The sequence below is a fragment of the Cyrtonyx montezumae genome, unplaced genomic scaffold (genome assembly GCF_038088225.1).
Source record: "Cyrtonyx montezumae isolate F1298 unplaced genomic scaffold, pur_monq_1.0 scaffold_5, whole genome shotgun sequence".
Classification (NCBI taxonomy): domain Eukaryota; kingdom Metazoa; phylum Chordata; class Aves; order Galliformes; family Odontophoridae; genus Cyrtonyx; species Cyrtonyx montezumae.
In genome coordinates, this window is record NW_027072056.1 from 10,111,070 (window position 1) to 10,131,560 (window position 20,491).

Consider the following 20,491-nt stretch of genomic DNA (forward strand, 5'->3'; position numbering starts at 1 on the left):
ATCACTACAGTAGATTCTCAGTCCAGAATAAGATGTTACACAATTCATTACGCTGTAACGTGTGGGCAGCTTGTTACACCACAGATTAGCAAATCTTAGCTGACATGGGAAATGTTTATCTCCCCATACACAGCAGTTGCATGAATTACATTGAATTCTATGTTAAATCAGAATGCCAAACCCACTCTGCACACTAACCATGTCATATGACATGACATATGACCTGCAGCTAGCGAACTAACCAGGTCAGACTAACTGGTACATTCACTGTTTTACAAGATGCCATAAAGTGTGCAACACTGAAGTTGGACTTAAATATTTGAGGTGTGAAGGGGCAATTCCTCTGTTTTGTTAAATGCATGCTTCAAAATTGCTGGAAGCCAGTTGAAGACTTTATTTTTATTCATGAAAGCGTCTTCCCAAAAATACTCTTTGGATTCAGCTCTGCTAGGTTCTGTCTGTGCCTGCGTCTCAGTAAAAGTTGCCTCAGCTGGGAACACAATAGATTATAAATTACCAAAGAACAAAATGTTCTATGAAGATCCTAGGCTTTTCTTTTTAAAATTAATACACTTTCAAGTATATTAAAATCCTTTATTAATATAGATATTACATATAAAACAATATTTATAAGTTATATATTAATAAGTTTATATATGACTAATTTACTGCAGAATACAATATACTACCAAAAAAGGAGAGATTTCTGCACTTATATCTTTTCTGTGAATTTCTCCTGTGAAATTCTCCCTATTTTTACATTGTAAGTTCTTTCTTTCTTTCTTTCTTTCTTTCTTTCTTTCTTTCTTTCTTTCTTTCTTTCTTTCTTTCTTTCTTTCTTTCTTTCTTTCTTTCTTTCTTTCTTTCTTTCTTTCTTTTCTTTCTTTCTTTCTTTCTCTTCTTTCTTTCTTTCTTTCTTTCCTTTCTTTCTTCTTTCTTTCTTTCTTCTCTTTCTCTCTTCTTTCTCTCTTTCTTTCTCTCTTTCTTTCTCTCTTTCTTTCTCTCTTTCTTTCTCTCTTTCTTTCTCTCTTTCTTTCTCTCTTTCTCTCTTTCTTTCTCTCTTTCTCTCTCTCTTTCTCTCTTTTCTCTCTTTCTCTCTTTCTCTCTCTTTCTCTCTTTCTCTCTTTCTCTCTTTCTCTCTTTCCTCTCTTTCTCTCTCTCTTCTCTCTTTCTCTCTCTCTCTCTATCTCTCTTTCTCTCTTTCTCTCTTTCTCTCTTTCTCTCTTTCTCTCTTTCTCTCTTTCTCTCTTTCTCTCTCTCTCTCTCTTTCTCTCTCTCTCTCTCTCTCTCTCTCTCTCTCTCTCTCTCTCTCTCTCTTCTCTCTCTCTTTTCTCTCTTTCTCTTTCTCTCTTTCTCTCTTTCTCTCTTTCTCTCTTTCTCTCTTTCTCTCTTTCTCTCTTTCTTTCTTTTTCCTTTCTTTCTTTCTTTCTTTCTTTCTTTCTTCTTTCTCTTTCTTTCTTTCTTTCTTTCTTTCTTTCTTTCTTTCTTTCTTTCTTTCTTTCTTTCTTCTTTCTTTCTTTCTTTCTTTCTTTCTTTCTTTCTTTCTTTCTTTCTTTCTTTCTTTCTTTCTTTCTTTCTTTCTTTCTTTCTTTCTTTCTTTCTTCTTCTTTCTTCTTTCTTTCTTGTAGTTTTACTTTGTTTTTGGCTTTCTTATGCATGCTCATTGTCATGTTGTTTCTGCAGTTTTCATTGCATTTCAGGACATGGCATGGCTATCACTTCATTTTTCCATTTATAGTCCTGGCTGACCATGTAACAACTCATGTATTGTTTTTTTTCTACACTTGCTTAAGGGAGAAGAAAAGCCTTCATAAAATGTTATGATTAACAGTCTGAATTTAGATCAATAACCTTTAGATCAATAAACTTTGTTTTACAGTATCTTTAACTCTACATTCTTTACCCCTTTTTATATTCTTATCTGGAAATCAGATCTTCCTGAATCAACTATTTACCTAGGAACCTGACGAAGTTCGTATCTCTCTGTCAACTTGGCAAAACTTCATTCTGTTCCCCAGTCATTAGTATGGACTGAACTGTATGTAGTGTGCTTGCATGTTGACCATTCCCCAGATAAAGAAGTTCTACTTTACCCTTTTTTTTTCTAAAATACCTCCTGTGGTTTTTGTACAGACTTGACTTACAGTTTGAGGGTGGGTTTAAGGGCCTAATTCCTCCCATTCAAGGCAATGTCCCTGGCTTCATTGACTTCAGAAGAAGGAAAGTTAGACTAGCACTGATTGTGCTCATAGAGCCTTCCCTTTGCATTTTTATGCCATCTGTCAGCATTTCTGATCTACTTGGGAATGTGGTGGTCATTTGAATATTCCACTGAGCATTGGACTAGGCTCACTCAGCAGCAGACTGGCTGGTGAATGGCACGTCAGTGAAAGCGAAAGATCATCTCATGCAGCATCTTTATGTAAAAAATGAGATCTATAGAGAAAGGTGAGCATGTTATTTCCTGCTTTTTAAGCATTTTAATCTGTGTATGTTAGTAGAAACTTTGATATTATAATACGCTATGAAGTTATTAAAAAAATTAAAAAAAAAGGATTTGGTCCAAATTAAAAAAAATCTTTTCAGATTCAACTGAGATGCAGACACTAGTGGAGAAAAATGCAGTTCCAAGATCCCATTACTCAGGAATACTACATCATGGTTAGAGACATTAAAAAAAAATAATACGTGAAAAATAATATAACATGGATAAGGATCTAAAACCTCACGAAAATACATGATAGTAGCTGGGACGTACAGTGCAACTACTTCCTCATTGAGACTGCATTTTGCTATTTAAATTTCACCTGAGTTTTATGTGTCAGGCAAGAGATGGGACACCTGCAATAAGATCTCTTGACAAAATATGGTAGCACTGACCTAGGGGAAAGGATAGGATTTGGCACTTCTTTGAGTGGTACTGAGGTAGTTCTTCGGGCTGTCAACCCAGTAAATCCCAACAAAGCCCAGCTTTTAAAATATACCGTGCCAAAGCACACAGTGGCAAGGCTGTCGTGAGCTGACTGTGATTCCTCACATCCAAACTATTTATCTTGTAACTACTGTAAAAAAATAAATAAAAAAATCTCTATATTGATTTTCCTCACCTTAAGCCAAATGATCTTGTATTTTTATTACCACCTGGTGGCACTGATATCAGCCTAAATGTGTGAAGCAAAAGTGATCATGCGGAGACAAGGATCTATTCTAGTGATGCTAGGTGCAGTTTTACTTTAAAATTAAGATGTTACAAAATGGAGAGGTACAGACATAGAGACATATTTCTGTATTGTCCTTTTATAAGAGACAGTACACAAAGCACAGTATTGATCAGCCTCCACGTGCTTTAAGAAACTCAGCACTACCATACATACCACCATGCTGTGAGGCAGTCTATGGATCAAATACCCCATATGCAATTCTCAGACTATCTATTTAAAAACAAAACAACTTGGGACATTGTTTAAAATGCATTTGCAGTTGGTACAAAAAGACAGAAACACTACTGCTTTACAAGAACTATCATTTTTGCTCATAGACAAAAAAAAAAAAAAAAAATTCCAAAACCAAAATCCACCCAAATCCTCAGGAATTAGGCCATTTTTTTGGCTTCTTACTTAGACTGCTAATGAGTTTTGACAGCTAGGAAATTTTACAAAAGATCTGTATGAGGAAGAAAACTGCTCAGATGTGTTTTCACAATTTTCTACAGATGAGACTAGTTAATTCTTGGCTGAGAAACAACAGTTCTCTCCAGTGAATTATGTCAGTGATTTTTGGAGCAGTAAAATGTTTGTTCCCTTAATCACTTTAGGTGTCTTTTCCTTTTTTTTATTTGAACATAAACAGAAGAAAATTTTGGAGAGAAGCCCGAGCCATTATAGATGCATTACATTACTATAAATGTGATTAAGCTAAAGTAAAATATTAAGTGTTCCTGAGGTATTTGTCTAAAGAATGACATGATCAACTCCAAGTTCCCTGGATCCAATGTGGGGAGACAAATACCATGCACTTCATCTTCCTCATTGGCACTGGAGATTTATCATACCCAGCTGGTACTATGAAGAGGTTTTACCCAGCCATTGTCAGTGAGGAACAAAGCTGGCTGAACTAAATGTATGCCATAATCAAAAATCACTGTGTAAAAGGCTTTGCTTCTGAAAACTGCTGACAAGTTGCCTTGCACAAAGGCTACCAATGTCATTGATCTTTACATTTTGATGGCACTTTTCATGAGCAGATTTGAAATCAGTTGCTTTGTTCAGGTTCATACTTATTTCCCAGCTTCCAATGTGTTTCCCAAATGCTCTCTGAAATGCTCAGATAAGCAGGAAATGATACTAAGAACTTATACACATTTCTGTAAAAAATCAACAAATGGTATATGAGAACATAGCTTCAAGGATACACTGGACAACTGCTTTATCAAATGGTCAGTCAACATGATGATTCTGAAAGCTTGATGTGGTTTTAACCATGTATGCACAATAGCCTTTACTCTGCAGTTGGTAATCTGAGTAAGCATTGATAGGGTTTCTGCACACTTCCTTGTCAAGGAGTAAATACTGTAGGGAAGTGAGTGCTCAGTTGGCTGCAAGTCAGTCATATATACAAAGACAAGAATAATTATGAAACAAAAAAATGCACAGTTTTGTATAAAAGTGGCACATATTAAATTATGCCAACTCAGGGCTTTCACCTTTTTATATTTTAAAGGATAGGTTGAACTTCATGGAGGAAAAGCTTAAGGAAAAGTGTCAAACTGAGTAAAATACTGTGTGCTAGAATGGAAGAGTGTTGCATAAATTTTTGTTGTCTGCCAGCAATTATTACCATTTCAGTAAACATCTCTACTCATTGGTGCTGAAACATTCTGTAACACTGCTCCAAGTACAGCCAGATAAACAGCGGTGGCATTTGTGAAGACAGCATACGAAAGCACTGCTTAATGGAAAATTTAACTTTTCACTTCTACCATGGTTTGCTTCTCAATAACAAAGAGTAGCAAAATGACTCAAAAAGAGACATTTTACTTACATGTAGTTTTCTTACTCCACTATTCTAACAAAAATTCTACATAAATTATATGCTCTTGATATTGTACAAACTCATTAAACTTCAAATGTTTTTTTGACAGAGTGGCTCTATGCAAGTGCTGGAAAAGCATGCCCCACTTTATGATCTAGTATTTATCTCCTCCCACACTGTTTCTAATTCATTAATTATTTCATTCTAATATAACGTTGGTCTGATGATTGCACTGTTCAGTTTAGTGATGATTTTAGATGACTTTAAATTTGCATTTGCTGTATAATCCTACCTTCAGAAACTTGGCTATGCTCACCATTTTCAGGCATTACCTTCAGTTCTTTTGTGACTGTTTAAATAATATCTAGGATCATTCATAGAAAACCGTAAAATAGATACTGATCTGTAGTAACACTGTCTACATTGCTGGATAGTGCCAAAGCTATTATCATTAATATAGGTGTCTATAGATGTTCATGCTCATAGCCAAAGTCTCTGACACTTTGCACTACAGTTTCCAGTGGAGAAAGATATTTTTAAGTGCTATTAACAAAATTGGACAAGGTGTCATCCATAATAATGCAAGTTTTACTTATCACAAAGTAATCAAGGAGTAGTATACAGCTGTGATAAAATGTTCTTCCTTTCTTCTTTTTTGTTTGCAGGACAATTTTACTTGTACAACAACAAAGCTGCTTTTACCTTAGCTGCTGAATTTATCCAGACCTATAGATATTGTCCTTATTTCAAAGCATGTCAAGTCACTTTTGAGAGTTCAGAAAATACCCTAAATACAAATATTAGGCTTTATTTTTCTAACTCTTGAACTTAGTTCTCTCAAATTATTGTCATGATATGTATATTGAAGAAATTCACTCATCTAAGGAGAACTGCTCCATAAGCAGACTTGAATGACTCAAGAGCCCAGGTACAGTGATCTTATGTTGCTGAAATTCAGACGGTATCTATACATTTTCATGATGTTGTTGTTAAGTAGTATATATAATCTGTGATGGAGTAGTAACTAATTCTATTTTTAATTAAATAAAAGCTTCATCTTTTTACAAGAACATTTGGAGATGCCCTTCAAACCTGTGCATTATTTATTTATTTATTTATTTTCCTGTACTTGTAACCATATATAGATTGAGTATAAAGTCTGAAGCACATGGCTGCCATTTAAGATGCAAGTGGTGGAAGAAGAGTGCTGGAAGGAAGAGACAGAATGTGTACTGTAAGCAGTTTGACTTTTCCTTCTGTGCAAGGCTGCATTGTGCTTAAGATAGAGACTCTACTTCATTCCCATTGTGTTTTTATCTTGTAAAAGTGATAGTAACTTGCACGTTGCAACTATCAACCAACATCAGAATTCAAGTGAAGATGACAATGAAAGCAGTAACTTGCATAAAATAATGAAAATTCAAAGTGAGAAAGTACAAAGTAAGAGACTGCCTCAATCAGAGATCGCCAAAGCATACTGTATTTCTGCCTGCAGTTCAAGAAAATAAATGAATGTTATGCTGGCAGTGCGCACCAGCTGAGAATCTGTCCCTCATTTATCCATCAACATTCATCTTTCTTGGGTCTGTAAGTAATTCTCTATGGCCAGTGACTTCAGGCTTATGTTAATTCTGTCAATATATTCATAAATACATGATACTTTGACATAGGCTTCAGGCTCATACCTTAGTGAAGGGAGCGAGAAAACTTGGTAGCTCAGAGGCAAGTCTGCTGTTTAAAATTCCACACAATCTGCTTCCTAATAAGTCGTTAAATATTGTAAGACAATACTTCTTAAGTCAACAGGATTTACTGAATATTTGAGACATTACACTGGGATCCAGGGAGAGTATATATGTGAGTGCTGCTTTTTAAACCATAAAAGATGTCTAATTTTTTAAAAAATCCTATAAAATAAAACTTTGCTCTTATCTAGAAAGGACTTACTGACAAAATCTTCATTAGTTGAACTTTTTGAAATGGATTTTGTGTAGTTATTTCTTAGGATGAATGCTGACAGTCTGTTTAGCTTAGTATGACTGAGAGTTTTGTACAGAATAATTCAGAAGCTTACTACATAAACTACAAATCCAGAAAGGCAAAGTACACAAGGAAACTGAAAGACAAATTTTTCATTTTAAATATTTTACTATTCTGGGAACATGCATCCTTCTATTTAAGCACAATGCAAGCTGAGCTATCTGTAATAAGCTGGATCAAAAGCTGTGACATTTGCTTGATGTAAACTGGAGAATTGGTCCTGTGTTGGTAATTCAGATTTTCAGTGTAACTGATAGCAAAATGACACACAGCCATTATGAATTAAATGTGAAAGCAATTTGGCAATGCAAAGACATGCTCTGGTGCTGGGTTCAGTAGACTGTTTTTCTAGTATTTTACTGAGTATAAGTAAGGAAGGATTTAGGCTTCAGGCTTTTAGAATCAAGTTGGATGAACGGATGGTTTTATTAATTATCAATCTGTAAGCGTTTAAATATGATTTTTGGAGATGTGAAGTCATAAAATGACTTGGGTTGGAAGGGATCTTGAAGACCATCATATAATAAATGAATACATAGATACTGAGGCACCTTTGACAATTTATTTTATGGATTGAGAAGTTTTCTTAATACTTCCAGAAACACTGAAATGTAAAATGATTTCTCAGCATCAGTTTTAAAAGGAACATAGCACTTGGGAGCCTAAGTGGTGCTCATTTAAAATAGGAGCTAGTCACCCAAAACATCAGACCAATAAAGGGCAGTCTGATTTATTGGATAATACAGGCCTACTAATTTCAGGAGAAAAAAGTCCTGGCCTTTTATCTTTTCTGAAAACTTGATCTTAAGTGAATTCAAATTGCATGTATCAGTCACCAGTTCAGAAAACATATAAGCAATTATTATCTTGTAGGTTACTGAATAGGTTACTAGAAGAAAGACCTGTTTTCTGCTCTTTTCTCCTCAGAATATTACAGTACTTTAGCTGATGACTCATTACATAAAACAGAAATACTTACTTGGACAAGAGGTGGAACCTCCTTAGTGAACACGATAACCACTAGTCTACACAGTAATTTTGTCTCATCTTTGGTTCAGTAGATTAAAATTATTTTCTGTTTTCTTCATGTCATGAATACATATGGATATTTATAGGGAGCTGTCTGTAACACGATGAGGTTTGGACTAGGTTTTCTCCAGAAAGGGGTCAGAAACTCCTGCAAATCTAATTTGACTGTGGTGCAAAGCATTTTTATCAGTGAATTGGAAATGCTAAAGAAACTGAAATGCAACAACTGCAAGTCAGCTGTATTTACACGATCAATTCAATTTAATGTTAATTTGAAATTTGAAGTCTATATATGACTTGGCATGAGTCTTGTTCCTCTACCTTTTTACTTCAGCTTCCTTTGGGATACAGTAATATTGCTATATGACAAAGGGTCCAAAGTGGATAATGAGGAGACAAAGCAGATCTCTGTAAGAAATCTTAAAATATACAACTTATTTTAGTTTATTGCATTTAAACATCTTTCCAGGCGCTGCCAACTGTCTTTCAGTTAGCTGAAGTTGACTACAGTTTGTTTAGAAGGCTCTCTGATCTTTTTATGACATATTTGAAAGAGTATTTTGCTTAACTAAGTCAGACCTATTACTAAGAAAAAAAAGAAGATTGAATATACTTATTTAAAACAAAACCAAACTAAAAAAAATAAAATCCATAAGCACACACATACACACACAAAAAAACCCAAACAAACAACAACAACAACAAACAAACAGAGGGAAACCTATACTCTAACAAACAATGTTCCAAGCAGTGACCTGAACAAAAAGATCAGATGTTTGACATCTGTTATATATTTTTATTTACACAGAAAACATCCTGGATTTATTAAAAAAGGATAATTTATGTGCAATTTCAAGGTTCTGTTATGTATTATTTGCCATTATGTGACATTAAAGTATCTCTCTGAAGAAGTAAAAGAAAATACAGAAACTGACAATGTATTTTAAATAGACTGAAATCAATTACTTCCTTGCTAAGCTAAGAGGTAATTTTCTCATTTAACTCTCAGAGATGTACTGATTCGTAAATCATTGTTGGGCTGTTTTTGCACTGATCGTTCAGTTTAAAAAGCCAGTATTCTAGTGTAATTAGCTGTTTACTAAACACTAAAAGCCCATATTGCTATACAGAGCTAGGTGATTAAATATCTGCTAGAATTTACCTTTTGTATTCACCTTATTCTGCACAAAATTGCTAGATCTGTTATCAAAGGTCCCAGAGCTTTCATTCTATCTGAATTTAATGAAAAGACTAAAGTTAAAAAAATCAGGTGGAATGTTTAGTGACAGTTGAGGTTTGCTCCTGTTGTGAACTGTTTATGTAACTGCAAGGGCTGCTCTGAAAGTAATGCATCCTATTTTATTGTGTTGGCTCATGATGTCAGAGGCAGATGCTGGTGGTATGGCAGTAGAGGTTGAATATTCTCACCAATATTCTGTTACATTTCATTGCTGTGTGACAGATGGGAGCAGAGAGGCAGTCAACAAAATGGTGTCTGAAATGGACGTGCATATGAAGTAAAAGTGTCATTGAATTCCTCCATGTGGAAATAATTGCACCCATTAACATTCTGCTGAACATTTATGGAAACCAAGCAGTGGATGTGAGCACAAGGATGCAGTGAGTGGTGTATTCAGCAGTGGTGATGGTGAGAGTAATTGTGTTGAAAGACAGTGTTTTGTAGCTGAGAATTTGCTCTATCCAGCAAAAAGTTTTTGTGTCCTTTGTGTTTGTTGTAGGTCCCAAGAAAATTAATAGGAGGCATTACTTTCAGAGTGACCTATGTAATAAGGCAGCTTCATGGAGAAACTACTAAGTTGTGATCCTAAGCAGCAGCCAGCCTCTATGGAGAGAACTGCATATTATTCACCAACAAGATGAAGTCACAGAGTTTTGTTATTTCACTAATTTGCCCTGGAAAACCAGCTTGAACCATCACATGTTTGTTCCTTACACAAGAAATTTCTGTCAGTTTCCACATCAGTTATTTTACAAAAAGCAACAGTATTTGGATATAAGATGTATCTCAGTGAAATTTGATCACTATTTTTTTCTAGAGCCAAGATTAATTAATCCATAGATATATCTCCAACTTCTAAAGGGTCAAATTATTTTTCTCTACTTTCTCAATTTTTGCATATGCTTGAGGTCAACTGTGTTTTTACTTGCATGAATTTAATTTCAGTAAATTAGTTAGAGGTCCAAATTTGGCATATTTTGACATAAAGTAATAAATCAGCAGTTTGTTCTGCAGTCCCAGGTAATTAAGAAGTTCCTTATAGCAGTATTTGTAGATGGTTTGATTCATTCCATTTTTGTAGATTGTACAGTTTTATCATCTTCGTTGCTGCACAACTGCTACCTTGTGCAACAAGGGGATACGTTCTAATGGAAGAACAATATTACTGCATGAAATGGGAGAACACTTGTTTGTTATTGCCTACTCAGACATATCAATGCAACAGTATTTTAAAAGCTAATACAATCTTCAAATGACACAAATCCTAAAATTCTACTAGGTAGATTATGTTCCAAGCTGTAGGATTATGTATAATTTTCTGGGAATATTAATAAACTGCCCAGGATTTTGATTGGAAATTTCACATATCCTTTATTCCTAGTACACTGAAAGGTATAGATCTTTCTACTGCTATGGAATCCCCTCTCCTAGTAACAAGTTTTCTAGCTATAAAAACTTATCTTTCATCTTTCCTCTTCTGTTTTCAATAGTTATGCAGAGCTAGAAATACAATGTGAGATTTAATGATCAGTCTGCTATTTTAGGAGACTGCCCAAAATTAGACCCCTCTGGCCAATAAGAATCAACAGAGCTGACAGCAGGAGACAGGTACATTTCATGTACAGTTCACAGTTGCAATCTGAAATTTCCCATTTCCAAATGGCCCTGGACTGGCTTTACAGTCAGAGTCAGAAAGTCTGAGCCCTGTGTATTTTGTTCTTCAATTTTTTTTTTAACAAGGACTATTACAGTGCAAATGTTTATAAACCTTGTTTAGTATCACTCAGGCAAACTGCTATAGTGAATAAATTCAGTAAATCAAATACACACCTTATCTTAGCAGAAAAATATCTTGCAAATAAATGATAGGCATTTCAGCAGATCATTGAGATTCATTCCATGGATGATTTCTCATTTTCAGGTAGAAATGGAGGGAAATTATCCACTTTTTATAATAACATTCAATACATTTAATATCTAATTTTATACTGCTTCTTGATTTATAGCATTTACCAGCCTAATCCTGTTCTAGCTACTTCTATAAAAGCAGCTATTGTATTAGCACTTTCAGTGCGGGTGCACCCCTAGAAGAGCTTTCTTTGTTCATGTTAGTGTTTGAAGCAGAATACCTTTCCTTAATATGTGTTTAGTCAGGAATACCAGACCACTCTCTGTTTCTAGTAGATGGTACATACACACTAGGAGTATACATATACACAGGTCCAAGATCAGTGGCAAAGAAAACCAGGCAAAGGGAAATAATCACATTTGGCAATACTTTTGTGTTAAAAATACATTTAGGTAGCTAAAACCAAAGTTTTTTGTAATTTGTAATGGACATAAATCAGCAATATCTTATTAGCAAGGAAAACCTACTGAGGGAGAACCGTGGCTTCTTGTATGTGTGCCTGCTTTTCATGTTAGCACAGTGGCATTCAATTTATCCTCAGTATAAAAGATGCTTGTTGAGAGGTAGTCCTTTAAATGTAGGTACAGACAGCTGGCCAACTAAGTACAGTACTCATTTTAAAATGAGTACTCTAAAAACAAAACAAAGTAATAAGCAGTATGAAGTACGCATATAGAACAGCACTTGAAAACACACTGCCTCTAATTTAACTATATTGTGGTCACTAGCAAATTACTGTTGAAGATATTTAGGCTGACATTATATTTTCAATAGTAAATCAACAGATCCTTTGCTTTCACTAAATGGTTTCCCAGGACTCAAGAGGAAATATTATGCAAAGGAATACAGTTATAAAAAAGAGAATGTGCCAAGGCCAAGAGAAAAAAAAATTAATTAAACTTCCTTTTATAAACTGACCTTCCTTCCTCTTGACAAATGGCAAAAGGGAAATGTATTCAGAGGGATACAAGCAAAACAATTAAGAAGGTTTGTAATAATTTATAGCTCTTGAATTATGGATCATTTGAAGATATGAACACATACTCTTGGCTGTTGGTTTCTTTGTATTTCAAGGACTAGCTGTGTTTCAGGAGGGAAAATCTTTACATGCCTATGTGAGATTTAAGAATGAAAACTGAAATTCATTTACTCAGAGGGAAACTTTCCACTTGATTTAGGAGTAAATGAGGAGTAGTAGAAACCAAATTTCTGCATGAATCTTGTTCATGATTACTTGCTGCAAGGAGATGCACTCTTTCATGCTCTTCTATATGAGCTGAGTCAGTGTTAGAGCACAATATTCAGGCTGAGCTCTTCTGAATCAGACTAAAAAGTCACTCCTAACCTCAGCTGACTGTAGTCCTTTGGCCTTGGTTGGCTGTCAGTAGGCACATCACCAGTTTTCCTTTCCACATTTTGCCCTCTCTCTTTCTATTCCCAGAGAGGCAGCGTTAGAAACCCCATAGATGTTCCCAGCACTGTTATGAGAGCATGCAGCTTCTGCAGTGCTCCAAGGAGTGGCCAAAGCAATGTGGAAGGCAAGAAGGAGAAATGTGAAGCAGAAGCTGATACTTATTCATGTATCAACTATTGGGAATAAACTTTGGTTTACCATCTAGTTTCATCTTTCTCTCCTGTATACAAAAGACCTGTTGTAAGGAGATGTTCCTCACACCAGGAAAATCTGAGAAGGCACTGCTCCTCTGAGCATCACATGAAGCACTCAAAATCAAACTTCTGAAATAACTTAGGAACTTCAGCTCTCTTGAACTTTTATGTACTTCGGGTTTCTAAGCCAATTGACTATATGGGACTTTGCAATTTGACGTGGAATGTGGACTTACTTTAGGCTTACTGTTATTTGTTTTATAGTCCAGGAATCTACAGAAAATAATTACTTTATCACTCTGATGGTTCAAATGTGGTCAGAAGAGCTGAGATTCTCATTACTTGCGTGACTCTGGAGCTGGGGGTGCTCAGTCACCAGCTGGCAAGCAATAAAAAGGGCTCAGTACAGTTTGCTTTTAAAACACTGTGGTGAGAAGTTGTCAAGTATGTGCCAATGCTTTCAGATGAATTTAAGGCTGAGGTTGGTGTGACTCCTGCCTGAATTTGCTGTTTGACCATCTTAAACTGCAAATACCTCAGACTGGTGGTGCCTATCTCTTACCCACAGAACAGAGAACTGCATGTTGTATCTATCTCACTATTTGTAAAGGTTCTTCCTCATCATCAGGTAAAGATACAGAACCTCAAACTGGATAGCAATGGCAGAAAACTCACTTAATTTGTTAACAAGGTGAAAGTTGTGGTAATGGTTAGATCACTGGCACAGTGTTAAGTAACACATGATTCCAGCTGTGTGCCAACAGCACAGCAGATTTAGGCAACAGCATCCACTTTGCTAAGTGGATGCTGTCTGTTAATTCTTAGATCTAAAATTGCATTCTTCCTCATTCTTAGGCTGTGTTAAAAAGGGTCCTTCTCAGCACTGCCTATTCAAGAGCCCTGAGGCTCAGCCACATGTTTTCCATTTCAGCCCCTAAATTTCTTACTACAGCAGCTGTCTTTCTAGGTAAGGCAGAATTCTTTCCACTGCCCACAATATTGTGTTTTAAATTTGAAGGCCTCTGCTGGGAAGCGAAAAGACAAGTTGTCATTGAATAGTACTGGAAGCTTAAAGTACTGACCAAATCTGATGAAAGCTTCCCACTTGGCAGCTAGGAGTGGTACCACTGTGGCATTGTAAACTGCCTCTCTGCAGCATCTCTTAGAACACAGCTGCTTCTAGGTATGGAAATACAACCATAGGGTTCTGGAATAATGAAAAGAATATTTCTGTTACTGAAACTGTAGCACTTACAGTACTGGCCAGTGTCATAGTTGTTCCGTCAGAATGTTCTCTCTTTTAGCAGGTTATAACCAGTTGATGAAGGGCTGGGATAAGCACGGAATCTTATTTTAACAAGCAGGTTTTTTTTTTGTTGTTTTTTTTTTTTTTTGTTTTGTTTCATTTTGTTTTTCTGGTAGACAGACACTGCCATGGTTACAAGATGTCAAGACACAGCATTTAGCCCATTTTCTAACCCTGCTGCTCACCTGCATCCCTAATGAGATATTCTGGTAAAGAAAACACGCTGCTTTAGCCTTCCCCTTTTTGTAGATCAAGAAGATGATTTGCAGACTTTATGGATTAGAGTTGCCTACTGAAGGTCCCAAAATATTGACTTCTTGGAAAAATAAGTGATCTAAGAAATACTTTAATAGTAAAGAGATAAAGAGTAGTAAAGAGTAAAGAGATGCAGCATTCCCATACACTTCTGGTTCATGTATTTTGTTTGCTTAGGTCTATTGAACATTCATTTCCTATCCTATCCAGATATATGAAAATAGGTAGGAATTTAGAAGCTAGCAGTGTTTTGATCTTCATACTTTTACACCCTAACACTGAATAATGTCATAATTCTGTGTTTCACATGAGATTCAGTCAAATAGTTGACTGTATTTAAAAGTCAGATTCTCAAAATATTTTGAATGAAACCTTATAAATTTATATATATACATATATATTATATATATAGAAAGCAGTGCTGTAGCCATACCATATGGAAAACCCACAAAGTAATCCAGACTGTTGATGTTTTATATTGCTAATTCTGAAAGTGGAAGAAAAAAACCTTAAAACTTAAAAAAGTTTATACTTTGCTAGTATATAAGTATATTATGAATTGGTGATAATTCCTCTAATTAGGTCTTTCTGCAATTCTTAGTCTGATTTGTTATATTCAATGCAAATTTGCAGGAAAAATGGATAAGGATAAATCCCTACAAGGGCTATATATTTGGGCTGGTCAGGTGATTCAGCATATGAAGAATGGATTGAAGAACCAAATGCATAATTGAGAGAACTCTTGTCTACAGTAAGCTGTACTTCATTTATGCCAGCATAGTATGAATCTTCTGTCTTCATCCATGTAAGGAAAGTTTTGAAAGCATACCCTGACGTTTTCAGGTTTCGTTTTGATTAGTTGAGTAGTGAGAAACAAGTGAAAGTAGTTTGAAATCTGAACAGTGGAGAGAATAAGCAGAGCTCTGGGAAACCTTGGGAAGCAAATCTGAAAATGTGGGTCTGTAGCAGAAATGCTGTCACAGCTTGAAACAGTGATGGAGCAGCTGGTGGCAGGCAGGACCAACCCATGGGAGCTCAGGTGTGTGCAATGGACCTGAGTGACTGGAAGAGGTAAAGCCAGGATCCCCCTTCCCAGACATCGTTTAAGAGTTGGCAGCAGAGGCAAGGGTAGCTCTCTGGAGATTCCTGTGTACCTGAGGCTTTCTGAAGGTAAGCAGCTGTTTTATTTTTATTTTTTGCCTATGACTGTTGCATTTGAGAAAATCCTTGCTTGCTGTAGCCTGGGATCTTGCTGCTCTGTTGTTGTTGCTGAGCTTTCCATTATGTTGCATGAGTTCAATACAAGTTAGAGAAGGTAATGCTTTAATAGTAGAAGAGTAGTTTGTTTTGATAAATTTCCTTTGCTGGGTTGGAGCTCTTTCATGGAATAATTCAATAAGGAGATACATCTGATGAGAATAGGAATTGATGCAGTCATCTTGAAAATGTTTGATGTACTCTGGCAAAGGTATTTAGAGGCAGTTGGAGTTCTGGAAATTTCTTTAAGCTTTAGGTGAACTAGATATGGTGTATTTCAAGGGCAGCCAGGTATGTGGATATAATCAGTTTGTAAAATACTTGCCGAAGGTAATGGGCTGATAGGTATGGTATTGAAAGTTACCACTCAGTGCTGCTTAGTATTTATTTGGAACATGGATTGAAAACCTCCTTATTCACTGTGGAGTTGCTACAGAAAGATGCACAGAGTCTGAAAATCCCTTGACAAACATTTGCACAGGAGGTGGTGATAAACAAGCAGGACCTAATACCTAGCACAACAATACTTTCACAGGACATGTTTTATTAACAGCTTTGTATTTCTCTTCTGTCTGTTTGGAGAATCCTTTATCCCCAAACCACTTGTTGCAGATTTACTGTAAAATGTAATTTGCTGTCCTCAATCAGAATATGAGGAATGAGGGGAGACATATATCCAAAAGCATTAGTGGGTAATACTCAACATCTCTGAACACACATCTATTGGGTACTTCAATTTGACTGTTAGCTCGTGCTTAAATGGCTATCTTTGTATTGCTGTTGATATGTCATGATATTATTCTCATACACTGGTGTGGGTTTATTCATTGTCTGACAGGAGCAGAATTTTGTAGCCCTTTTACTTAGGGAGTAAAGGTGGTATTTATTTTTTTTCTTTTGCTGTAACTCTCAGATAAACTGAAAAATAACGTATTATTTAGTGCTGTGGTGTAATCAGTTATTCTCTAAGAATGCCAGCAGTTAATACAAGGACTATGAGTACATCTTTCTGCTCAGAAAATTTTTGTTACTGTACTATGCAACTGGCAACATTTAAATTGGATCTTGTATTTTTGAACTTTTTTCTTAACCTCCTACTATAGCAACAGTCTACAACATCTTGTGGGATTATTCCTCCTCACCCACATTCATGATGCCATACAGAGCAGCTCTGTTGCTGACAGTGAATAAATTTCAAGTCTCAGAAAGATGGCTGATAGTAGAGGTCTATATCCAAACCCAATCTACGTAATTGACATCAGTGCTTAACAGAGATATCATAAAGACAGTGAACATCACAGGAGTAGAATGACCCCTTGTTGTGTGGATGCCTGCATTTTATGTTCATACAGTGCATTTTATGTTTACGTAGTGTGATTGTACTCCTTATTTTGTCTGCAAACTTTTCTCTGCTCTTTATTAAAGCTTCAGTTTAGTTATCTTCAGCTGGCATTTTATAACAAAAGTAAGATACAGAGGCTTGTTAATTAGGTATAATTTTATAAATATATGTTATATGTAGAGTAAATGAGAGTTTTGAAATATTAACCAAATTCATATAGAGATTTTTTTTTGGTGATAAGATGAACTATGGCAGGAAGGTCTAAATGAATGACGTAGAAACTAGAACTTGACATCAGACTCTTGTAGTTAAAAGTAAGTTTTCAAAAAAGCATCTTGGGTGGGGCACTGTCTTTAAATTAAATACTTCGTCAGCTTTCTCATCCTCTTATTGAACCTCTTGTTATTACAAGTGACTATCAAGTTATTGAGAAAATGTTACTGTTAAGGAGCAAATATGTTAGATAATGAGCAATAAATCGATAGCTGAATGATGCAGCAATGTAGGCAGATTTTTAATGCATTTCTGATTTTCCTGTAAGTATACTGTATGTGAGGTTTCTATGAAAAATGTGCACTTATAGATGAGTGCAAGAGCTCCCTTCATAGCAATTACTTCCTCAGTGAGGAGGATGATGCTAAATACTGTGAGTAAATGGTAGAAGGAACAGTAGTGAAATTTCTTAGGAAAAGAGGATTTATCTGACCAAGGTCTGAATCCTTAATAAAACTGGGAAGAACTTATTCCTTGTGGTCTGGAACCCATCTCTAACAGATAACCAAGTACTTGCTTTTTGCTTGCGAATTATTAAAAATGTGAGTTTCAGAAAGCTGTAAGAATTTAATGATTGATGATAGTGATTACATTATGTTTTGATGGTTGTTACTGTAGGAAGAGTACTAACCTGATCTGAAGCCATGTGAGCATTGGTGTTGTACCTCCACCGAATATCCAGACTGTAAAAAACACAATGAGCAGTGCTGTTGTGAACATCATTTGTTTGGGTTGGGATTCTGTGTCTCGAATAGCCAATGCAAATGCAATTGCACCACGTAAACCTGAAAAGCAAATGAGAACAGTGGAATTTGAGGGAGAAGAATTTTACTCTTTCAAGCCCAAACCCATTTCCAAGGGCAGACAGAATTTTCAACTGATTCCATTTATAATACGCTTATGCAAGACAGTTGAAAGCATGGTGTTTAATGCAAATCTGAGCAACTTTGCGAAACTGGACAATGAAACAACTCTGATATTCACATGTAATCACACATTTGTCTTATGCATCAAATTCTTTGCCTTTAATTTCATATTGAACAGTAATCTGGTCTTTGTGTGTTAAAAATAAGTCTATTCCCTGTTTTATTCACTTCTGTAAAACTACTCATGAAATGAGCAGGTGAGAGAAAAAAGGGCTGGTGAAAAAACAATCTGTAACTAAATACTATACCCATTTCTTGCTTGAAGCAGTAGAAATCTTCATTTCTTCAGACCTCTCTATGTAAGAACAGTCTTAAAAATGATTTAAAAACAGGAATATTTTTAATAAGATACTTAAAATTCATTGAAAAGGGAGTGCAGAATACATATTTGAAATTGTGAATACTTGAAATATTCCATAGTTATAAAGTTATACACCTACAGAAACTGAGTAAACAAAAAAGTTAATGTGAAAGCTAACCGTGAGTTTAAAGAAAAAAACAAAGCACAACCCTTTGGGTAGCACAAAGCTGGCTAAATAGGTGCTCACACAGTGACACATTAAAGAAAGAGTGAAAAGAAAGCCCATCAGTGCTTCCAGCCCTCAGGATACATTGTACAAATAACACTCTGTATTTGCCAATGCTTTTCATTTATCTGCTTAAATTTAATTTGTTTCCTAAAACAATTGTACCATGTGTAGGGAGCAAAGCCATTATATGTACACAATATACACTGAATCAAAAAATATTCTGCGGGAGATTAAACCTACTAACTAAAACCAGAGTGAAATAAAAGGTTATACAGAGCCATTGAATCACCTGCTAACAAGCAACTATTTTTGTACTTGAACTCTAAAGCTTTTAGGAGTGCATGGCTAGAATGAACATTATTTGGTATAGAAGATGGACAGTTTATGCAGAGTACAACAGAAGGCTGCTTCTGCAAGGAAGCACTTAACTGTGGTTAAACCAGCTGGCATGGTTCAGTGGCAGCAGGTTTGAAATATCTACTTTCACAAGGATGACACAGAAGTCAACAAGTAGGCTTTATGTAAAAGATGTGTCCAAGGATGCTTATGCTTTCTCCATTTCCTCATAGAGAAAAAGTATCAGCTCATTTTAAGGGAGGAGGGAATGAGCCACCATTGGGAAGTTCATTTTTTGCAATGGTTAATGTAGTAAGGTGAATAATTCAAATTAAACTGAAGACACTAAAGTATTTCCTTTTCTTGCCAGTAGAGACTGCTGGCCTTCATGTTTTAGCTGATGTTGAATTTAATTTGAGAAGCTCTGGCTAAATTATGCAGGGACTGATGTAGTTTTAATTTACAGTGGATTTTTATCAGGAATCGTGATTAAAAATTGTTGTAAAAGTGAATCCACCCTTCATAATGAGTTGCTAGAGGCCTATGATAAACAGATGAAGAATGTAATATATCAAAATGCTACATAATCCCCTTCCAAGTCTAATTCATCCACCCAATCCTAATTGCTTTTTCAGACATTGATATTCACAGTGATCTTAGCTGTGAAATTCAGTAAAGAGAATAATAAATGTTGCATTTAGTAGCAAGAAGGCTGCAAGCGAACATGATCCAAAATTGTTTCCATACTTCTATACTTGTGATGGCACGGTGGCTGAAGTCCAGTTTTCTTCATGACCTACTCAAATTTGAGCTATACCAAAATATTACTTCAAAAGCTCTGCTGATGTTGTATAGGCAATAAGGATGTTCCTCCCAACTTGGATTCACTCTATTGCTTACTCATAGCAGAGATGTGTCTATTCTGGTAATCTTCTGTTTATCATTGTACACAGGCTAGACATCATACAGCACAGTATATAGTATGGAAGAACACTACTGGTAACTGAGCACAAAATGCAAACTCTGAAAGCAATTAAAATAGTCAGAAAATATTTTTAACATTCGCAGTTTAGACACTTTCAGTGTTCAGCTTGTAGATTGTATTTGGAATTAAGTGTGTGTGTGCAAGTTCTCAGCATTGAGTTACTGGCTGTTTTCTGCCTCTCTCCTGGTGGAGAATGAAATCTGTGAGAAATGAGGACAAAGTTGTTAAAAATATATTATTCAACATTTGGAATCTGTACTTTGAAGAAAAATAAAACAAAGAAAATGTCCGTAGAATCTGGATAAGCAATGATCACAAGCTTTTTTTCATGCTTTTGTCTAATTGGCCACCTGCTAGCTTCACCAGGGTGAGCTACATATTTATCTTACCCTGCTAACAATTGTAGATGAGCAGGCAGTCTGAA

At 35.6% G+C, this 20,491-nt stretch overlaps 1 protein-coding gene across 2 annotated transcripts in view; it reads right to left on the minus strand.

The window, feature by feature from the left end:
* Positions 1 to 20,491, minus strand: part of SLC9A9 (solute carrier family 9 member A9) — a 174,994-nt gene that overhangs the window by 57,217 nt on the left and 97,286 nt on the right. For both annotated transcript variants that reach the window (XM_065748030.1, XM_065748031.1), the window contains exon 12: positions 17,922 to 18,075. In XM_065748030.1, the coding sequence (XP_065604102.1) occupies positions 17,922 to 18,075 (154 nt within the window). The remainder of the gene's footprint in view (positions 1 to 17,921; positions 18,076 to 20,491) is intronic.